Source organism: Rhineura floridana, chromosome 3 (assembly GCF_030035675.1).
Source record: "Rhineura floridana isolate rRhiFlo1 chromosome 3, rRhiFlo1.hap2, whole genome shotgun sequence".
In the NCBI taxonomy this organism is placed as follows: Eukaryota; Metazoa; Chordata; class Lepidosauria; order Squamata; family Rhineuridae; genus Rhineura; species Rhineura floridana.
Genome location: NC_084482.1, coordinates 30,480,814 through 30,496,304, shown reverse-complemented (window position 1 = coordinate 30,496,304; position 15,491 = coordinate 30,480,814). Strand labels below are relative to the sequence as shown.

The window sequence follows — 15,491 nt, the reverse complement described above, 5'->3', positions numbered from 1 at the left end:
CTTTTCCAAGCTCTGTTGTGTGTGTGTTCCCACCCCCACTGTCTCCCGCAGCCTGCTCTTTCCGCTGGCTCAATCGCCCTGCCAGCCCCCAGCCCCTATCCTTAAATGGGTTTATAAATGAGTTATTTTGAGATTGTATGAGACTCTTTGTTTGTAACACTTTAATCCTGAATTTAGCTCTTGGTTGTTAAATCTCTCTCTCTCTCTCTCTCTCTCTCTCTCTCTCTCTCTCTCTCTCTCTCTCTCTCTCTCTCTCTCTCTCACACACACACACACACACACACACACACACACACACACACACACACAAATCATTAGTATATTCATAGTGCAGCAGTGGGGAGGGGTGGATATAGTGCTTGAGAATGCATAGGTTACATCAGCCCAGCAAAGTAGCTTAGTGTTGCTGTACAGATATTGGGGGGGCAGCTGAGAGGGAGTTATGTATGACAACCCTGAAGTGTAGTCCAGTGTTGTTCAGTCTCTTGGTTTTGTGTTTCTCATGCTGTGTCTAACTCAGGTTTAATTTCATTTTTTAAGTTTCCCACCCCCCCCATGTATGTAAAATTACACAGATTACTAAATTACCCTGCTAAAGCAAATGGAAATAAATTTATTGTTAGCATCTTAAGCTCAGGTTGGAATGTGTGTAAATAAATAAACCATATTTCATAAAGACACCACAGTCTCCACTGACCTTCTTCCCAAAGGAAACCAACCCCTGGATAAGCACAGGGACCCCTGAGATTTTACTGCTTGGAGATTGGGGAGGTGCGCAACACTGGTGTTAGGAGTGGGATTGAGTTTCCTGGGTGTTGAGCCCAGGGGTGTTGAGCCCAGCCTCTCTCCTGAGGATCAAGGAGGGGGAAGGCATGAGTTGCAGGCGACTCAGCAGGCATGGACGATCCAGCTGTTGTTGAGTCTAGCCCAGACCTTGAGGAAGAGAGCGAGCTAGCCGCCCCTCCAGTTCCCACGGATGGCCCTGTCCCTCAATGGGACAGCGCTCAGCCATCAAGCACCCCCACGGAGCCATTAGGGGAGGATTCTGAAAGAGCAGTAACTCCTCCTGTGCCAAGCCGTATCCTAGAGATGCCTGATGCTTCCCAGCCCTCTGCTTCCCCGCCTGCAGATGAGAACCCTGTTTTGTCAGATGAGCCCATGGAGACTCGCCCCCCTTCACCGCGCTCACGATGTAGGGAGAAGCGGACAGGGCAGAGGACGTGTGTGCGAAGGAGTGAGAGGTTATGCTCAAAGACCTATTTAAGACTGCCACGCTGTGAATGGGGCACTGAGTCAATTTTCATCACACAGTTGCAGAGCATGTCTAGAGGGTAGTTAGGGACTTGTAGTGAGTTAGCATAGGGTTTTTCTATGAGGCGCTCAGCCTTTGATGTATCCATTATGTTGATAAAGCAAGAGTTCCTTGCACCCTCGTCTCCGACTCGTGGTTCCCGCTCTGAACCGGACACTGGGAGAAGCATTGGGAGCAAGATGTGCCCGAGTCAAGATGGGGGAGATAACAGCAACCCTCCTGGAACAGATGAGATTGTTGTTGCAGCAAAGGCAACTAGAGTGCCAGGAGGACCAGCGGCAAAGGCAATGCGAGTGCCAAGAGGAACGGGAGGAAAGGCAAAAAGAGCGGCAGGAGCACTGGCAATGAATGGGAGAGATATTTGAAAGCATCTCTGGAGAGGAAAAGGAGACCCCGTGTGAGGAGGTGAGAGCCCTGCCTGATCAACCGCAACAAGGGGTCGAGAGTGACCTGGGAGTCCAGCTGCAGAGCACCCAGACTGGGGTGGCTAAAGAGATCCAGAAAGTTGATGGGCAGCTGGAGGGAGTGGACTGTGAGGAGTTGCAGTCAGTATCGGAGGAAGAAGTTTTGATTGTCCAGGAGCCTGCCAGGGGGGAAGACAGCAGAAAGCTGGAAGTGAAGCCCCAAGAGTTGAAGGAGGACAGGCTGGAAAATGAAGAGGAAAAGGCCTCGGAAGAAAGTGGAGTAGAGGCTGGAGAAGAGATGCTACTGGTAGATTTCTCTGCTCCCTGTGTGCCTGCTGTTAAAGAAGTAATGCAGGAGGAAGAAAGGGCCTTGGAGAAAGGTGAACTAGAGGCTGGAGAAGAGCAACTGTCGATAGATTTCTTCGCCCCGTGTGTACCAGTTGTGGAAGAGAAAGTGCAGGAGGAAAAGTTGGAGGCATGTGTGTGAGAGGAGCTGCCAGCGCCCGGAGAAATGGCTGTGCAAGAAAATGTGCAGCAGGAGAAGCCTGAGGTGGAAGTGCAAGCAACAAAGAGGACACATACAGGAAGTGGAAAGAAGGCCAGGCCACAATGGAAGAGTACAGGCAGGTATCACAGAATTGCAGGGATGGTGTCAGGAAGGCTAAAGCTGAGAATGAGCTGAGGGTAGTGAGGGATGCTAAAAGCAACAAAAAAGCTTTCTTCAGGTATGTCCATAGTAAAAGACAGAGAAAAGAAACGGTGGCACAGCTACTCAGTGAGGATGGCAAAATGATAGCAGATGACAAAGAAAAGACAGAAGTGCTCAATTCCTACTTTGGCTCAGTCTTCTCCCAAAAACGGATCTGTGACCCTCCCGGGAAACATGAAGTAGAAGGGGCAGGATTGGAGCTTGAGATTGATAGACAAATGGTCAAGGAATACCTAATCACTTTGAACGAGTTCAAATCAGCAGGTCCCAATAAACTGCATCCTAGAGTATTGGAGGAACTGGCTGAAGAACTCTCAGAACTGCTGTCTATTATCTTTGCGAAATCATGGAGGACTGGTGAAGTACTGAATGACTGGAGGAGACCTAATCTTCAAAAAGGGCAAAAGGGAGGAACCAAGGAACTACAGACCAGTCAGCCTAACATCAGTCCCTGGTAAAACTCTGGAACAGATTATAAAGCAGTAAATCTGTAAGCACCTTGAAAACAATGCAGTGATTACTAGGAGCCAACATGGATTTATGAAGAACAAATCCTGCCAAACTAATCTTATCCCATTTTTTGATTGGGTTACTTCTCTTGTAGACTGTGGAAATGCTGTAGACATAATATATCTCGACTTCAGCAGAGCTTTTGACAAAGTGTCCCATGATATTCTGATTAGCAAGCTAGCTAAGTGTGGGCTGGATGAAACACCTATCAGATGGATCCACAGTTGGCTCTAGAATCGTACTCAAAGAGTGCTTATCAATGGTTCCTTCTCAAACTGGGTGGAAGTAATGAGTGGGGTATCACAGGGCTCGGTCCTGGGCCCAGGGCTTGGTCCTGGGCCCAGTGCTCTTCAACATTTTTATTAACAACTTGGATGAGGAGGCACAGAGCATGCTTATCAAATTTGCAGATGATACAAAATTGGGGGGCACAGCTAATACCATGGAAGACAGAAACAAAATTCAAAGGGATCTTGATAGGCTGGAGCATTGGGCTGAAAACAACAGAATGAAATTCAACAGGGATAAACGCAAAGTTCTACACTTAGGAAAAACAAACCAAATGCACAGTTATAAGATGGGGGATACTTTGCTCAGCAATACGACATGTGAGAAGGATCTTGGAATTGTTGTTGATCACAAGCTGAATATGAGCTCAACAGTGTGATGTGGCTGCAAAAAGGCAAATGCTATATTGGCCTGCATTAACAAAAGCATAGTTTCCAAATTGCATGAAGTATTAGTTCCCCTCTATTCAGCACTAGTTAGTCCTCATCTTGAATACTGCGTCCAGCTCTGGTCTCCGCACTTCAAGAAGGATGCAGACGAACTGGAACAGGTTCAGAGGAGGGCAACAAGAATGATCAGGGACTGGAAACAAAGCCCTATGAGGAGAGACTGAAAGAATTGGGCATGTTTAGCTTGGAGAAGACTGAGGGAAGATATGATAGCACTCTTCAAGTACATGAAAGGTTGTCACACAGAGGAGGGCCAGGATCTCTTCTCGATCATCCCAGAGTGCAGGAGACGGAATAATGGGCTCAAGTTGCAGGAATCCAGATTTTGACTGGGCATCAGGAAAAACTTCCTAACTGTTAGAGCCATACGACAATGGAACCAATTACCTAGAAAGGTAGTGGGCTCTCCGACACTGGAGGCATTCAAGAGGCAGCTGGACAGCCACGTGTCAGGTATGTTTTAATTTGAATTCCTGCACTGAGCAGGGGGTTGGACTTTATGGCCTTATAGGCCCCTTCCAACTCTACTATTCTATGATTCTATGATCTCGTATGCTTGTGTCAGTTCCTCTGGCCTACATTAGTTGTTACTGGTTTGTTATAACAAATTGTTATCTATTATATCTTTTTGAAAATTGAATCAACTCATTTTTTAAAAAGGAGACAATTATTATTTCCAGGAGTAGGCCTTCAGCCTTGCTTTGAATCTTGTTCCTCTACCTGAAATTTGAGATGGCACTCCTGACAGATAAAACATGTTGTTTTTTAAAAAAAGCTTCTCCACCACCTAACAACTCCAGTCATCAAAATCCAACATCAATAAGGCATTATAACTCCAGATTTCCACAAAACACTTATTCTAATAAAACATAGGAAACCTCCGCAGCAGATTTTTTTCAACCTGGAAGCTGGGTAAGTCTGCTCCCCAAGCAAGTTCAGAAATCAGTTTTGAAGTGTCCAAATGATGATATAGATTTGAATCCTTAGATCCCAAGCCTGTTCCAGAGAAGCCATTCTCAGAACCAAGCTCTGCCTAATGTTGGTTCTTCTAGAAGCATCAGTAAACAACTCGGGATCCTAGCTGGCTACGAGATCAGTTTTAAGGTTCTTTGAGAACTTACGTAAATGCATAGCGGGGTGATGGTGGACAGATTGTTTAACCCTTCTTAAAAGTGCAGCTGGGGAGGAGGGTGTTGCATGTTTGTATTAAAATCCATGACAAAACCTCTTGTACCTCGAAAGCTAGAATGTCAGTGAAAAGGGATTTAGCCTACAGTCCTCTTCTAGATATGCTATTTTTTCACTTGAAGGGAGATTTTGATATGGGGAGTATTAAAATATTAACCCACACACACACTTGTAGTCTTTTAAGTGGTACAGCCCATTCCAGAAAAGAAGGTACCACATGCTTTTTCCTGTGTTAAATAAGCTCTTAATATGGGCCCTACAATGCCAAGTCAAAGCAGAGTCCAGGGTCCATTTCTGAGTCTCTGGATATTGGTACTTATTGTGTTTCTCATACCTCTGAATATTCCTTCGTTGCCTGTGATATTTCTCTCTCTTTGTTTTTACCCCTTCCTCTTAACCCTCTCCTCCCTGAAAAGCTGTGCTCTGTGGAAGTGACATGTGAGTCCAGCAGTGTCATGGCAGCCACACTGGCCAGTGGTGGCATCGGCCCTATCACTGGCGAATGTGTGCTGAGTGATGAAGCTGTCCGCAGCATCCACTCTTGTGGCATGCGTGACTTCTCCAGGGAGTTTGCCTTCCATGTACGTTTCTGTAGTATCTTTTGATGGGCTGCAAGCGGGAGATAGCTGTGTGTTCTTCAGTACTGGGGGAAGAGCTATGTTCAGGCAAGGGGATGACTGCTAGAGTCTTTAGATGAACAAGAACCCCACTGCATTCTGGGGAAACACTGAATATCACAAGAGAGAGGTTGGGGGAAAGCAGAGGTTAAAGTACATCCTAGCCAGCTTAGACACTTAGAAGCTTATGCCTCATGCACAAGTTTATATTTAGTAGCCTACAAGCCAGTCTGTGAGGTCTGTACCACATTGTGAGTTGGTTGTACCTAGATGTTAAAACAAACCAGGAGGTGGAAATGGCAGGCTGAAGTTTTAAACAAAAAGAGAGGAGAAAGTCCCCAAAATAAGGAAAAGCAACAAAACCATGCTAACTCCAGGAAACATGTACAGATATGATTTACGAAATAGCCATATAAATACATGTGAAATAAACATATTTTGTAGACATAGGAACATAGCAAGCTGCCTTCTACTGAATCAGACCAGTGATCCATCCATCTTGGTATTGTCTACACTGACTGGCAGTGGCTCTCCAGAGTTTCAGACAGGGAGTCTGCACTACTTCTTTAACAGCAGGCACACAGGGAGCAGAGAAATCTATCAGCAGCACCTCTTCTCCAGCCTCTACTCCACTTTCTTCCGAGGCCTCTTCCTCTTCATTTTCCAGCCTGTCCACCTTCAACTCTTGGGGCTTCACTTCCAGCTTTCTGCTGTCTTCCCCCCTGGCAGGCTCCTGGACAATGAAAACTTCTTCCTCCGCTACTGACTGCAACTCCTCACAGTCCGCTCCCTCCAGCTGCCCATCCACTTTCTGGATCTCTTTAGCCACCCCAGTCTGGGTGCTCTGCAGCTGGACTCCCAGGTCACTCTCGACCCCTTGTTGCTTCCTTGTAAGTGGTAGCCATTTTTATACACAATTTCCATTGTTTTGGGGCTTCCTATTTTGTTGTTGTTGTTGCTTCTCCAGTCTGCCGTTTTAGTCTTACCAATCTACAAAGGTTGGGGTTCACACTTGGTACTTCAGGCCATAGGAATGTATTTTACCACCACTACCCAGTTGCTGAGGCTTGAGACCTGAGAGAGGTCCACCACAGGGCTCCTTCCAACATTGCGTAGGATGCTAGAGAACACCTCTAGGCAGGCATGTTGCAGGCATCAGTGTTAGCACATGATCTGGGAATTGTGCTGTGGTACTTTCTGTGACATGAAGTGTACTTAGATTTGCACCCTGAACTCTCTGCCATTGGCCACCTTATCTTGAGGGGTAAGTGCCACTTGCCTCTGCCATTGTATAAAGAGGATTCATGTATTTGGAAAGTGAGGACAACTGAGAGAACATGCCATCCCTACGAATATGGAGGCCCAAGACACTGTCTGGAGTACTTGCACAAATGGGCTGGCCTAGCGCTGTGGTTGCACTTGCACAAAGCAGAGTAGAGGTGGTTAGGATTTGTTGGAAGTCTGTGAAGAACTACAACTCCCTTCAGGGCATGCTGATTGGAACGGATGGGAATTGTAGTCCAAAACATCCGGAGGGCACCAGGATAGTGAAGGCTGCCTTAGGAGTAAAATAAAATTAACAGTAAACCTTCCTCTTCACACACACAAAGATGAATGAGGAAAGAATGGTAAAGCACTTTGCACATGGTAAGTGCTGCTATCTGAAGAACTGGGGGGGGGAAGCAAATTTAATGACAGTACAAACTAATTTGCAGATTTGTGACATTCATAGACAACACTCTCTATCGTAAGGGCACCTGAAGTGGCATATAACATTAAAATCATGGTGTTGTATCCAACATTATACTAGACCAATTGAAATTAATGGGTTTGACCAACTTAGGTCCACTAATTTCAGTGGGACTACTCTGAATAAAACTTAGTGGGAGACAACCCATTATAAAGAGCCATCAAACATACCATAACACTGAAACATTTAAGAACAATACAGATGTCCCTGCTGACATCCCATGCAATGCAGGGATGGGGAACCTTTGGCCTATCAGATGTTGTCAGACTGCACCTCCCATCAGCCCCAGTCAGCATGATCAACGGTCAGGGAGATTATAGGAGTTGTAACCCAGCAACTTCTGGAGAGCCTCATCTGTGTTGCAACCCTGCACAGGTGTGCAATTTATTGCCTTGACGCTATGGGGAACAGACAGCAATTCCTAAAGGCCCGACTCAGGGAGAAAGGCCAGAATTTGACTGACAAAAGATGCTGGACTTCGGCATTCAGTTTTACACATTCGTTGCCGTTTAGCTTACAGGGCAATTTGATTCCTGTGTACTTCACTCGGCATCCACACACTGCACATGCTTGCATGCAACAGAGCCCCAACATCGCTGAAAACGAAAACACGTGCAGAGGAGATTTAGAGTGGAGGAAAGTGTCCGCTTTCCCCTGCCTGCTCTTCCACCCACTTGGTTTGGATGGATGATGTGCATCCTGTTCGGGATGGGGTGACACTTCTCCTTATGGATCTACTTTGGTCACTGGGGGCACGAATGGCCTCAACAGGGTAGAGTGCCTTCTACCAGCTTCAGCTGGTGGTCCGTGTGCAACCCTACCTGCATAGGAATGGCCTGCATAGGAATGGCCTGGTACGCTGGGCTGCCTCTGAAGAGGATTCAGAAACTGCAGCTTGTGCCGCATGTGGCAGCCAGACGACTGACTGGGACACTCAGCTCTGAATGGATAGCACTTACTCTGGCCCACCCGACAGTTAGATCCTGAGCCCAGTTCAGAGTGCTGGTCTTGACCTATAAAGCCTTGCATGGCTCAGGACCCTGAGACCTCATGGGCAGCCTTTCTCAATACAGACCTCTCCTGACCTCAAGATCAACATCTGAGGCCCTTCCCTGTGTGCCCCCCCGCCCCGAGCACAGTGAGACTCTTAGCTTGCATTAAATTATATGATTAAAACATAAAGCAAGTCTTCAGGCCTTAAGGCTGTAAACATTTCCATAGATTTTCCAGGGCCTTGGGAAATCGCAGAAGCAGGTCGGAATGGAGTGCTGTGCAGGATTTCCACATCCTAAGTCTTCAGTGACCTCTGTAGCTCTTTACCAAATCATGACTGGTATGAGCAGAATGAAATTGTGCAAGAGAAGCAAATATGTGCAAAACAGCATAATGTATAAAAATGCTTTTTCTGGTACAGCCTTTGGATTTTATGTAAAATTTTGTGCAGAAGGTTAAAAGCCCCAGGAGTAAAAGGACTGCTCATTTTAACTCTTTGGAAAATATTAGGGTGTCTTTCCCTACTTTCCCTTGTGCTTCTTCTCACTCATTTCTCCAGGAACTGGTCTCACTCTTCAACTTTCACAACTATGACAACTTGCTGCGCTACACCCACAAGGTGGACGCCCACCATGAAGGAGATGAAGTCGGAGTAAGGAAAGAAACAGTTTGCAAGACTGAAAGACGCTGGCAGGGGGCAGAAGTGAACCTCAGGCTGGAATTTTTTTAAAAAAGCTGGCTGGATTAGAATGGCTGGAATGGCAGAGCTAGAAGGCCAGTTGAGGGCTGGAGGCCCTGATTGCAAGGGATTGGCAGATGTATGCAGCTGCAGGGCTTGGACTGAGATGGGATAGTGTGAGAAGCACTAGCACACCCAAAGTGCATGGAGAGCACAGATGAGAGGTACTAAGATCAGTACTAGCAAGCCTAGCGAGAAAGGAGAGACAACTGACACTGGAGTCAAAGGGTTCAGGGAGGTCACGTTGCCAGTTTCTGCTGACAAAGCTCAAATTTTGCACCAAGAACCCCTCAGCATATCAGATCAGAAGCAGCTCTGGGTTCTGTACTTGCGTACACTGTCTTCAAAACTCACTGCTGGTGGATTTTTTTCATTAGTAAACATGCGCACAATACCTTTCATATGAGTGCTAAACACTTCCAAAACTATGAGGACTAGAAACTATATACCAGATAGAACATTTTGAGTACACTGTGGGTGAAGTCATAGAATATGAGTAGCCCTAGCATAGTACATTCCATACTTTTCTGAACACTTTAAAAGTGGAGGATAAGGCTGTGAGTGGCTACCAGCCACGATAGCCATGTTCTCTCCCCTTTTGGAGAAAGTATGCCTCTAAATACCAGTTGCTGGGAATCACTAGTGGGATGAGTACTATTGCACTCGGGTCCTGTTTGTGGGCTTCCCAGAGGCATCTGGTTGGGCCCTGTGAGAACAGGATGCTGGACTAGATGAGCCTTTGGCCTGATCCAGCAGGGCTCTTCTTGTGTTCTTAACCTTTCATTCCGTATATTTCAGAACAAGGCCATTGTGAACCTGTTTGCTGTCTACAGTGGCAATGTCTCTGTCCTTCAGCAGAATGGGCCAGCTCAGGAACGGGGAACCTGTGGTCCTCCAGATAGTGTTGGACTTCGACTCCCATCAGCCCCAGCCCCCATGACCAGTGATCTGGGATGATGGGAATTAAGAGTCCAGCAACATCTCGAGGGCCGTAGGCTAGCCACCCTTGATCTCGATCATCTAATTATAATTTAAATTACTCTGCCTAACATCTGACTTCATTTTTCTTGACTTTCTTCTAGATTTGCTCTGTCAGCCATGGACATGGAGCAGAAAGACTATGCCTCCTGCACAGCTCAACATGTAGCTGCAACAGAAGGTAGCAGGCTGGGGGCACAAACATGATTTCTGCATACCTGGTCTACGGCCATATTTGCACTTGCAGGCTTACCCAACCCTAATGCACCTCAGACTGTCTGTGATCGGTGTTGTGTCATGCACTTCTCCGGTGCACATCTGCTCTAAAGGGGGGGGGGGTCTAATGAGGTGGTGGTTCTATGGGATTGATGGTGTATGGCTTCACTACAAGGCATCACATCGTTATTAAGTACAACATAAAGTTCTGCTTTAACCATCATAGCACTGTGTCCTTGGAGATAGAGGGGCATGATCAGAATCAAAGGCTCCTAAAGATATTGGATCAGAAACTTAACTAGGGAAGAGGATTTTGGCACAAGCATAATGAAAATTGCAGAAAAAAGGTGGAAGGCATCAACAGGGAGATGGAAGTACCTGGAATGAGAACAAAAGGAGGCTATGAATTGGAACTGAAGAGTTGGGAATGTAAAGGACTAAACCAGGGGTGTCTAACCTGTGGCCTTCCAGATGTTTGGATTCCACCTCCCATCAGCCTCAGCCAGCATGGCCAACACTCAGGGATGGTGGGAGTTGTCATCCAGCAACATCTCCAAGTTTCCCACCTCTGTTCGAACCTTCCAAATGTCTTCAAGAACACAGTGCAACCTCAGGGGCAAAAGATGGGAACTCCTCTCTCTCCTCACCCTCACATCCCCAACCCACACATTTTCTGACTCTAAGACCATTTTAACTTCAAAGATTTTGACTAAATAGGACTCAGTGAAGTAATGCTTGTTCTGCCTTGGGACTGGAAATAATCCCCAGGCATGCATGTAGCTCAAGGGATATTTTTAAGGGTCTGCCTTAATTAGAGGTTAGCAGTCTCACTGTCATAGCTCCCAAACAAGAAACTCTGGTTTTATAGCAAGAAGGGGATCTCTGATTCAGCTATCACTGTGCTCTCTGAAACTACAGCTCTTAGGGTGGCGGGTAGCTGCTTTTTTGGAAGAAACTATGACAATTAAACTTGTCATCAATGCAGTTTAAATTTACAGCTTAGCTGTGCTCATCTTTTGGAACACAGTGACTCCTTATTCCACCAGTGGGTGCCCCAGTTAATTTGGAAAGAGATGCTCTAGGAATTGGGTTTACAGCCTTTAAATGCACCCATACCTCTTTGTGTTCAGTACTGCTATGAGCCAGCTACTTGCTCTGCAATAACCTAGCAGCAATCTACCAACTTTCTGCTTGAAGCACTTGCTAACTTAGATTGCATGGAATGATTTGTTGGGGGTGGGATGAGTCATGGGCCTGCCTTTGGACAGCAGCTTGAAATAGTCCTTTTGGAACCCTTCATATTCTGCAGTTCTCTCCTCCAGGACACTTTGTGGTTGTGAAGTTTCTGGTAGAAGCCTGCAGAGTCAATCCCTTTGTCAGACAGGTGAGGAATGGTAGGCTCATGATGGATTGGAGAATGGGAAAGGAAGGGTCCAGCTTGATTCCATTCTTGGCCAGCAGTTCAAACACACAGATCCTGTAAGCCAAGACCTGCTGTCTGTTTTTTTCTAGGCCACACCTGTACAGCCAAATGAAGCCCATGCAACCCACCAGCCATGTATATATTAGTCTGTCAAAGACTTGATAAGTAGTTGTTTGCTCTGAAACAAGAAAACTAAGAGGATTGACAAGAACCTGACTTGTGATCTGCAAAACCAACTACAGTTCATAAGTGATGCAGACTTTGGCTGTAGGCCATTATGTGCAATTCCCTGAGCAAGACATCAGGGATGGGGAACCTGTGGCCCTCCAACTGCTGTTGGACTACAGTTCTCATGATCTCTGACCATTGACCATGCAGGCTGGGACTGATGGAAATGGGAAGTCCAGCATCAGCTGAAGGGCCACCAGAGTCCCCATCTCTGAACTCGCTAAAAGCATAAGGTGTCTAATTTAGCCTCGCTAGGTATGGAGAGAGATGCAGAGGATATGCTTAGTCTTGCCCTGATGTTTAGCCTGTTGTCTGGAGCAGAGATTTTAAGATAGTTTCTGTTCCTTTCTGGGGCATAGTCATCCATAGTCTCAGGGGGTCTTAGATCCCTTACTTTTTGGGGAGCAGGGTCCTAATATCTCCAGCATCCTATGAGCCAATCAGCATGAAAGGGGAATGCGATAGCCACTGAGAGCAGTCTTCTAACAAGCTTCCTTGTCCTTTCCTGCTGATTGGAGCCAATCAAGATTGAAAGGAGCCGAGTCAGCCATTGAGAAGACTCTTCTTAGTAGCTAACACTCTCCCCTTTCATGCCGATTGGCCCCTAGAGATGGCTGCTGTTGTGGGAGAAGGCATCACCAAGGATCTCATTTTGAACCCAGCAGCAAAATAAAGGGGGGAGGGGGTGTGGCTGTGACCATCATGAAGGGACTCTGCACTTCTGAATTTGCCACTGCATTACTTATTCCTTCCCTGGGACATCAGGGATTGCCACAGCTAGAGATGTCAGCCTGGATACATGTTATATCCTAATAAAGTTTATTTTAAGTTCAGGAAGACCCTGATAAATTTTACTGTACAGTTCAATAGAAGGATCAAACCTGGCAGATCCCACAATTTGAGAAAGATTTGTTGGGCCAAATTATCTAGTAATCCCTGGAGAAAGGGAGAATTAGTTTCCCCTACAACAAATGTGCTGAACCATATCTCCTATTAGCTGTAGCAAGCATGGCCAAAGGCCATGGATGATGGGGGTTGTAGCTCAGTAACATCTAGAGGGCCAAAGGCTCCCCACACTGTAGTGAAAGCGGGGAGTTCTTCCCCGTCTGCTCTCACTGTCCTAGGAGTCAATCCCCGGCCTGGGGCAATTGATCCCAGCAAATCCTGTTTGCCAAGGTTGTGCACGTCAACACCAACCCTGCAAGGTAGTACTGCCACCACCCTTCAACTGGTTAGCTACTCTGGGGCAAAGGGAACCCCAGAGCCCACTTAAACACCTGAGCCCCTCAGGACCAGAGTCTAGAGATACTCCTAGCCCCTTCTGGAGTCTTAGGTAAAAACGTTTCTCTGTTACACGGTAGTTGTGGTCAAATGGCAAGGACTGAATTTAGGAACTGACCCCTTTCTCTGGAATAAACACACGTTGGTTTAAAGTAATTAAAGTTTATTAAAAAGAAAATAAGAAAAGCATAAGAAGGTTACAAAAAGCGAAAAGGTACACACAAATAATTTGTAGCAGCAAATTGAATCCTAAAACCATACACCCCAACGGATAAGGTATTTAGTAAAAAAGGTAAAGGAAAGTTTCTTGGCACAAATCAAAATAACAAAGCTATCTGCCTTAGCTATACTTACAAGAGCATAGGATCTCTCAATGGATAGCCTTCTTCCCCTCAGGGAGCTGCAAGTCAAGATGTAAATGGAGCCACATCACCATAGGCAAGGTGGTGCTCCGAAGTGGGACACAAACCCAGAGTTCTGAGCCTCCTCTTATGGAGGAAAATTCCCTCCCAGCCGGAGACAATTAACCAATTAACATTTTCATCAAAGGGATGAAAAAATGATTTTCCCACAGCACCTGGCGCCTCCTCTTGGTTTCCCATAACAAAGCAAGGAGTTTTACGGCCTTGATGGAACCAGGCCCCTTCCACTGATAAGAAGGTGCAAAATTACTGTAAGCTGGTACAGCTGTGTAATAAAAATTACCAAGTCACGGTGATGAAAGAACATCAAAGATTTAACTGCTTGCTAGCAAGCTAACAAGGAAGATGTCAAGGGGAAGAATTCCCCATAAGGCTTTGGGAGTTAGCCATTTTAACTGCAGGCCAGGGTAAGGCTGGCAAGCTGGCATGACACACACCTGTCCTAAAAGATGTGTGGCTTGGTGTATCTCATAATCTAGACCTGCTTCTACCACAAGCCCCTTCTTTAGTACACAGCTTTGTTGCACAGTAGTGTGAATTGCCTAAATGGATTGATCTGTTAGCCCTTGTGAGCATTTGGAGAGGAACCTATGAATACTTAAAATAAGGTTGATTTGTTTGGTGCTGACATGGGTGGTGATTTAGTCCCTCAGCCCCAAGATAAGTAGTGGTGAACCCCTGGCTTGTGGCCTCATGCATGCCAGGCCTTCCTGTTTCGCCCAAACCATACCCACCTGTCCATCATCTGATGTCATACAACAAAAGGTGCATGATAGTTAAACCTGTGGGGCAAAATTGAACAGGATGAATCAGGAGCACACTTTAAGGGCACACCCCTGATTTTCCTTTCCAGCCACTGGCAGAATAAGGTGGTTTTTGGATACAATGATGAGAAAAGGTGTCAAATTCCAAAAGCAGCAAATTCTAGCTAGAAATGAAGAATAGGGAGCGTACTTAAGTGTGGTCCCAATTCATCCTTTGCAGCTGCAACCCTGGCTTGAATTCAAGCTGCACTGCAAAGCAGGTATGCTCCCAACTCTTTGTTTGAAGTTGAATCATCTAACATCGTACAATGCCTGGTGACAGACAAGTGGGCAGCCCCACCCACCTGCCAAAGTGGCCTGTGGTAGTGGTGGAGTTCTAGATCTGGGCTACTGGTCAAAGCCAATTCCCCACCCTGCCTTAGATAGATGGTAGCTGTACACATCTTCATATCTTGCCTTCTCTGCAGGTGGGGGAGCATTGCCTTGGATGATGCTACCCAATTTAATCACCTGGAAGTGATGAAGTTACTCAAGGATTACCAAGACACCTAGGTATTGGGGGCCAGACAGACTGAGGAAGCATCTAATGACCTTTCCAAGGAGAACTTAGAAAGCATGGTGTGAAAATGTCATGTTATATCAGATATTAGTTGCATTTCTGCACAAATTTACTAGAAGTCACGTTCTCATTTCTGAAAGGAGAGAGACACACCAATAGACTTACTGCTGCTTAGGCTGAGACAGGGAGGGGGTAAAAGTCCATCCTCTTTTCTCTAGGCTCCTCCTTTGTGGTCATTCTCTCAACAACAACACACCCGGTTAGTTCCATGCACAAGCTCAAAACTTATTTGGTGGCACAATGGTAAATGAGAGTCCTGGTTTGTGGCTTTAAGAGTCCACAGAAACTACCCTAGTAGCCAATGGCGGGAGCTTATCTCTTAGCACCACCAGTTCACACTGCCTGTAGATCTAAGCAGGCACTGCTAGGTAGGCCAAAGGCATTGAAGGGCCAAGTAGATGAGTCAGAGATCTTCAACTGGATATTCTATTTCTTTACATTTTGACAAAAAGTGATTAGGAGCACAAAACTGGGGTGTTACTCCTTACTCCTACACTGTTATCCCTTGTAAAGATTTCCATCCACCCACCTAAATCAGCTGTTTAACAGATTAGAGGAAACATGTGCACATCTCTGGACCTGCACTTTCTACTTCTCTGTG

At 46.1% G+C, this 15,491-nt stretch overlaps 1 protein-coding gene across 1 annotated transcript; it reads left to right on the top strand.

The window, feature by feature from the left end:
* The first annotated feature begins 8,073 nt into the window (after positions 1-8,073).
* On the top strand, positions 8,074-15,272 carry GLS2 (glutaminase 2). Its single transcript, XM_061622189.1, has 6 exons — positions 8,074-8,081; positions 8,731-8,872; positions 9,758-9,814; positions 10,040-10,118; positions 11,476-11,551; positions 14,739-15,272. Exons 1-6 carry the CDS (start codon positions 8,074-8,076, stop codon positions 14,821-14,823), a joined length of 447 nt encoding a protein of 148 aa, XP_061478173.1. The 3' UTR covers positions 14,824-15,272.
* The last annotated feature ends 219 nt before the right edge of the window (positions 15,273-15,491 follow it).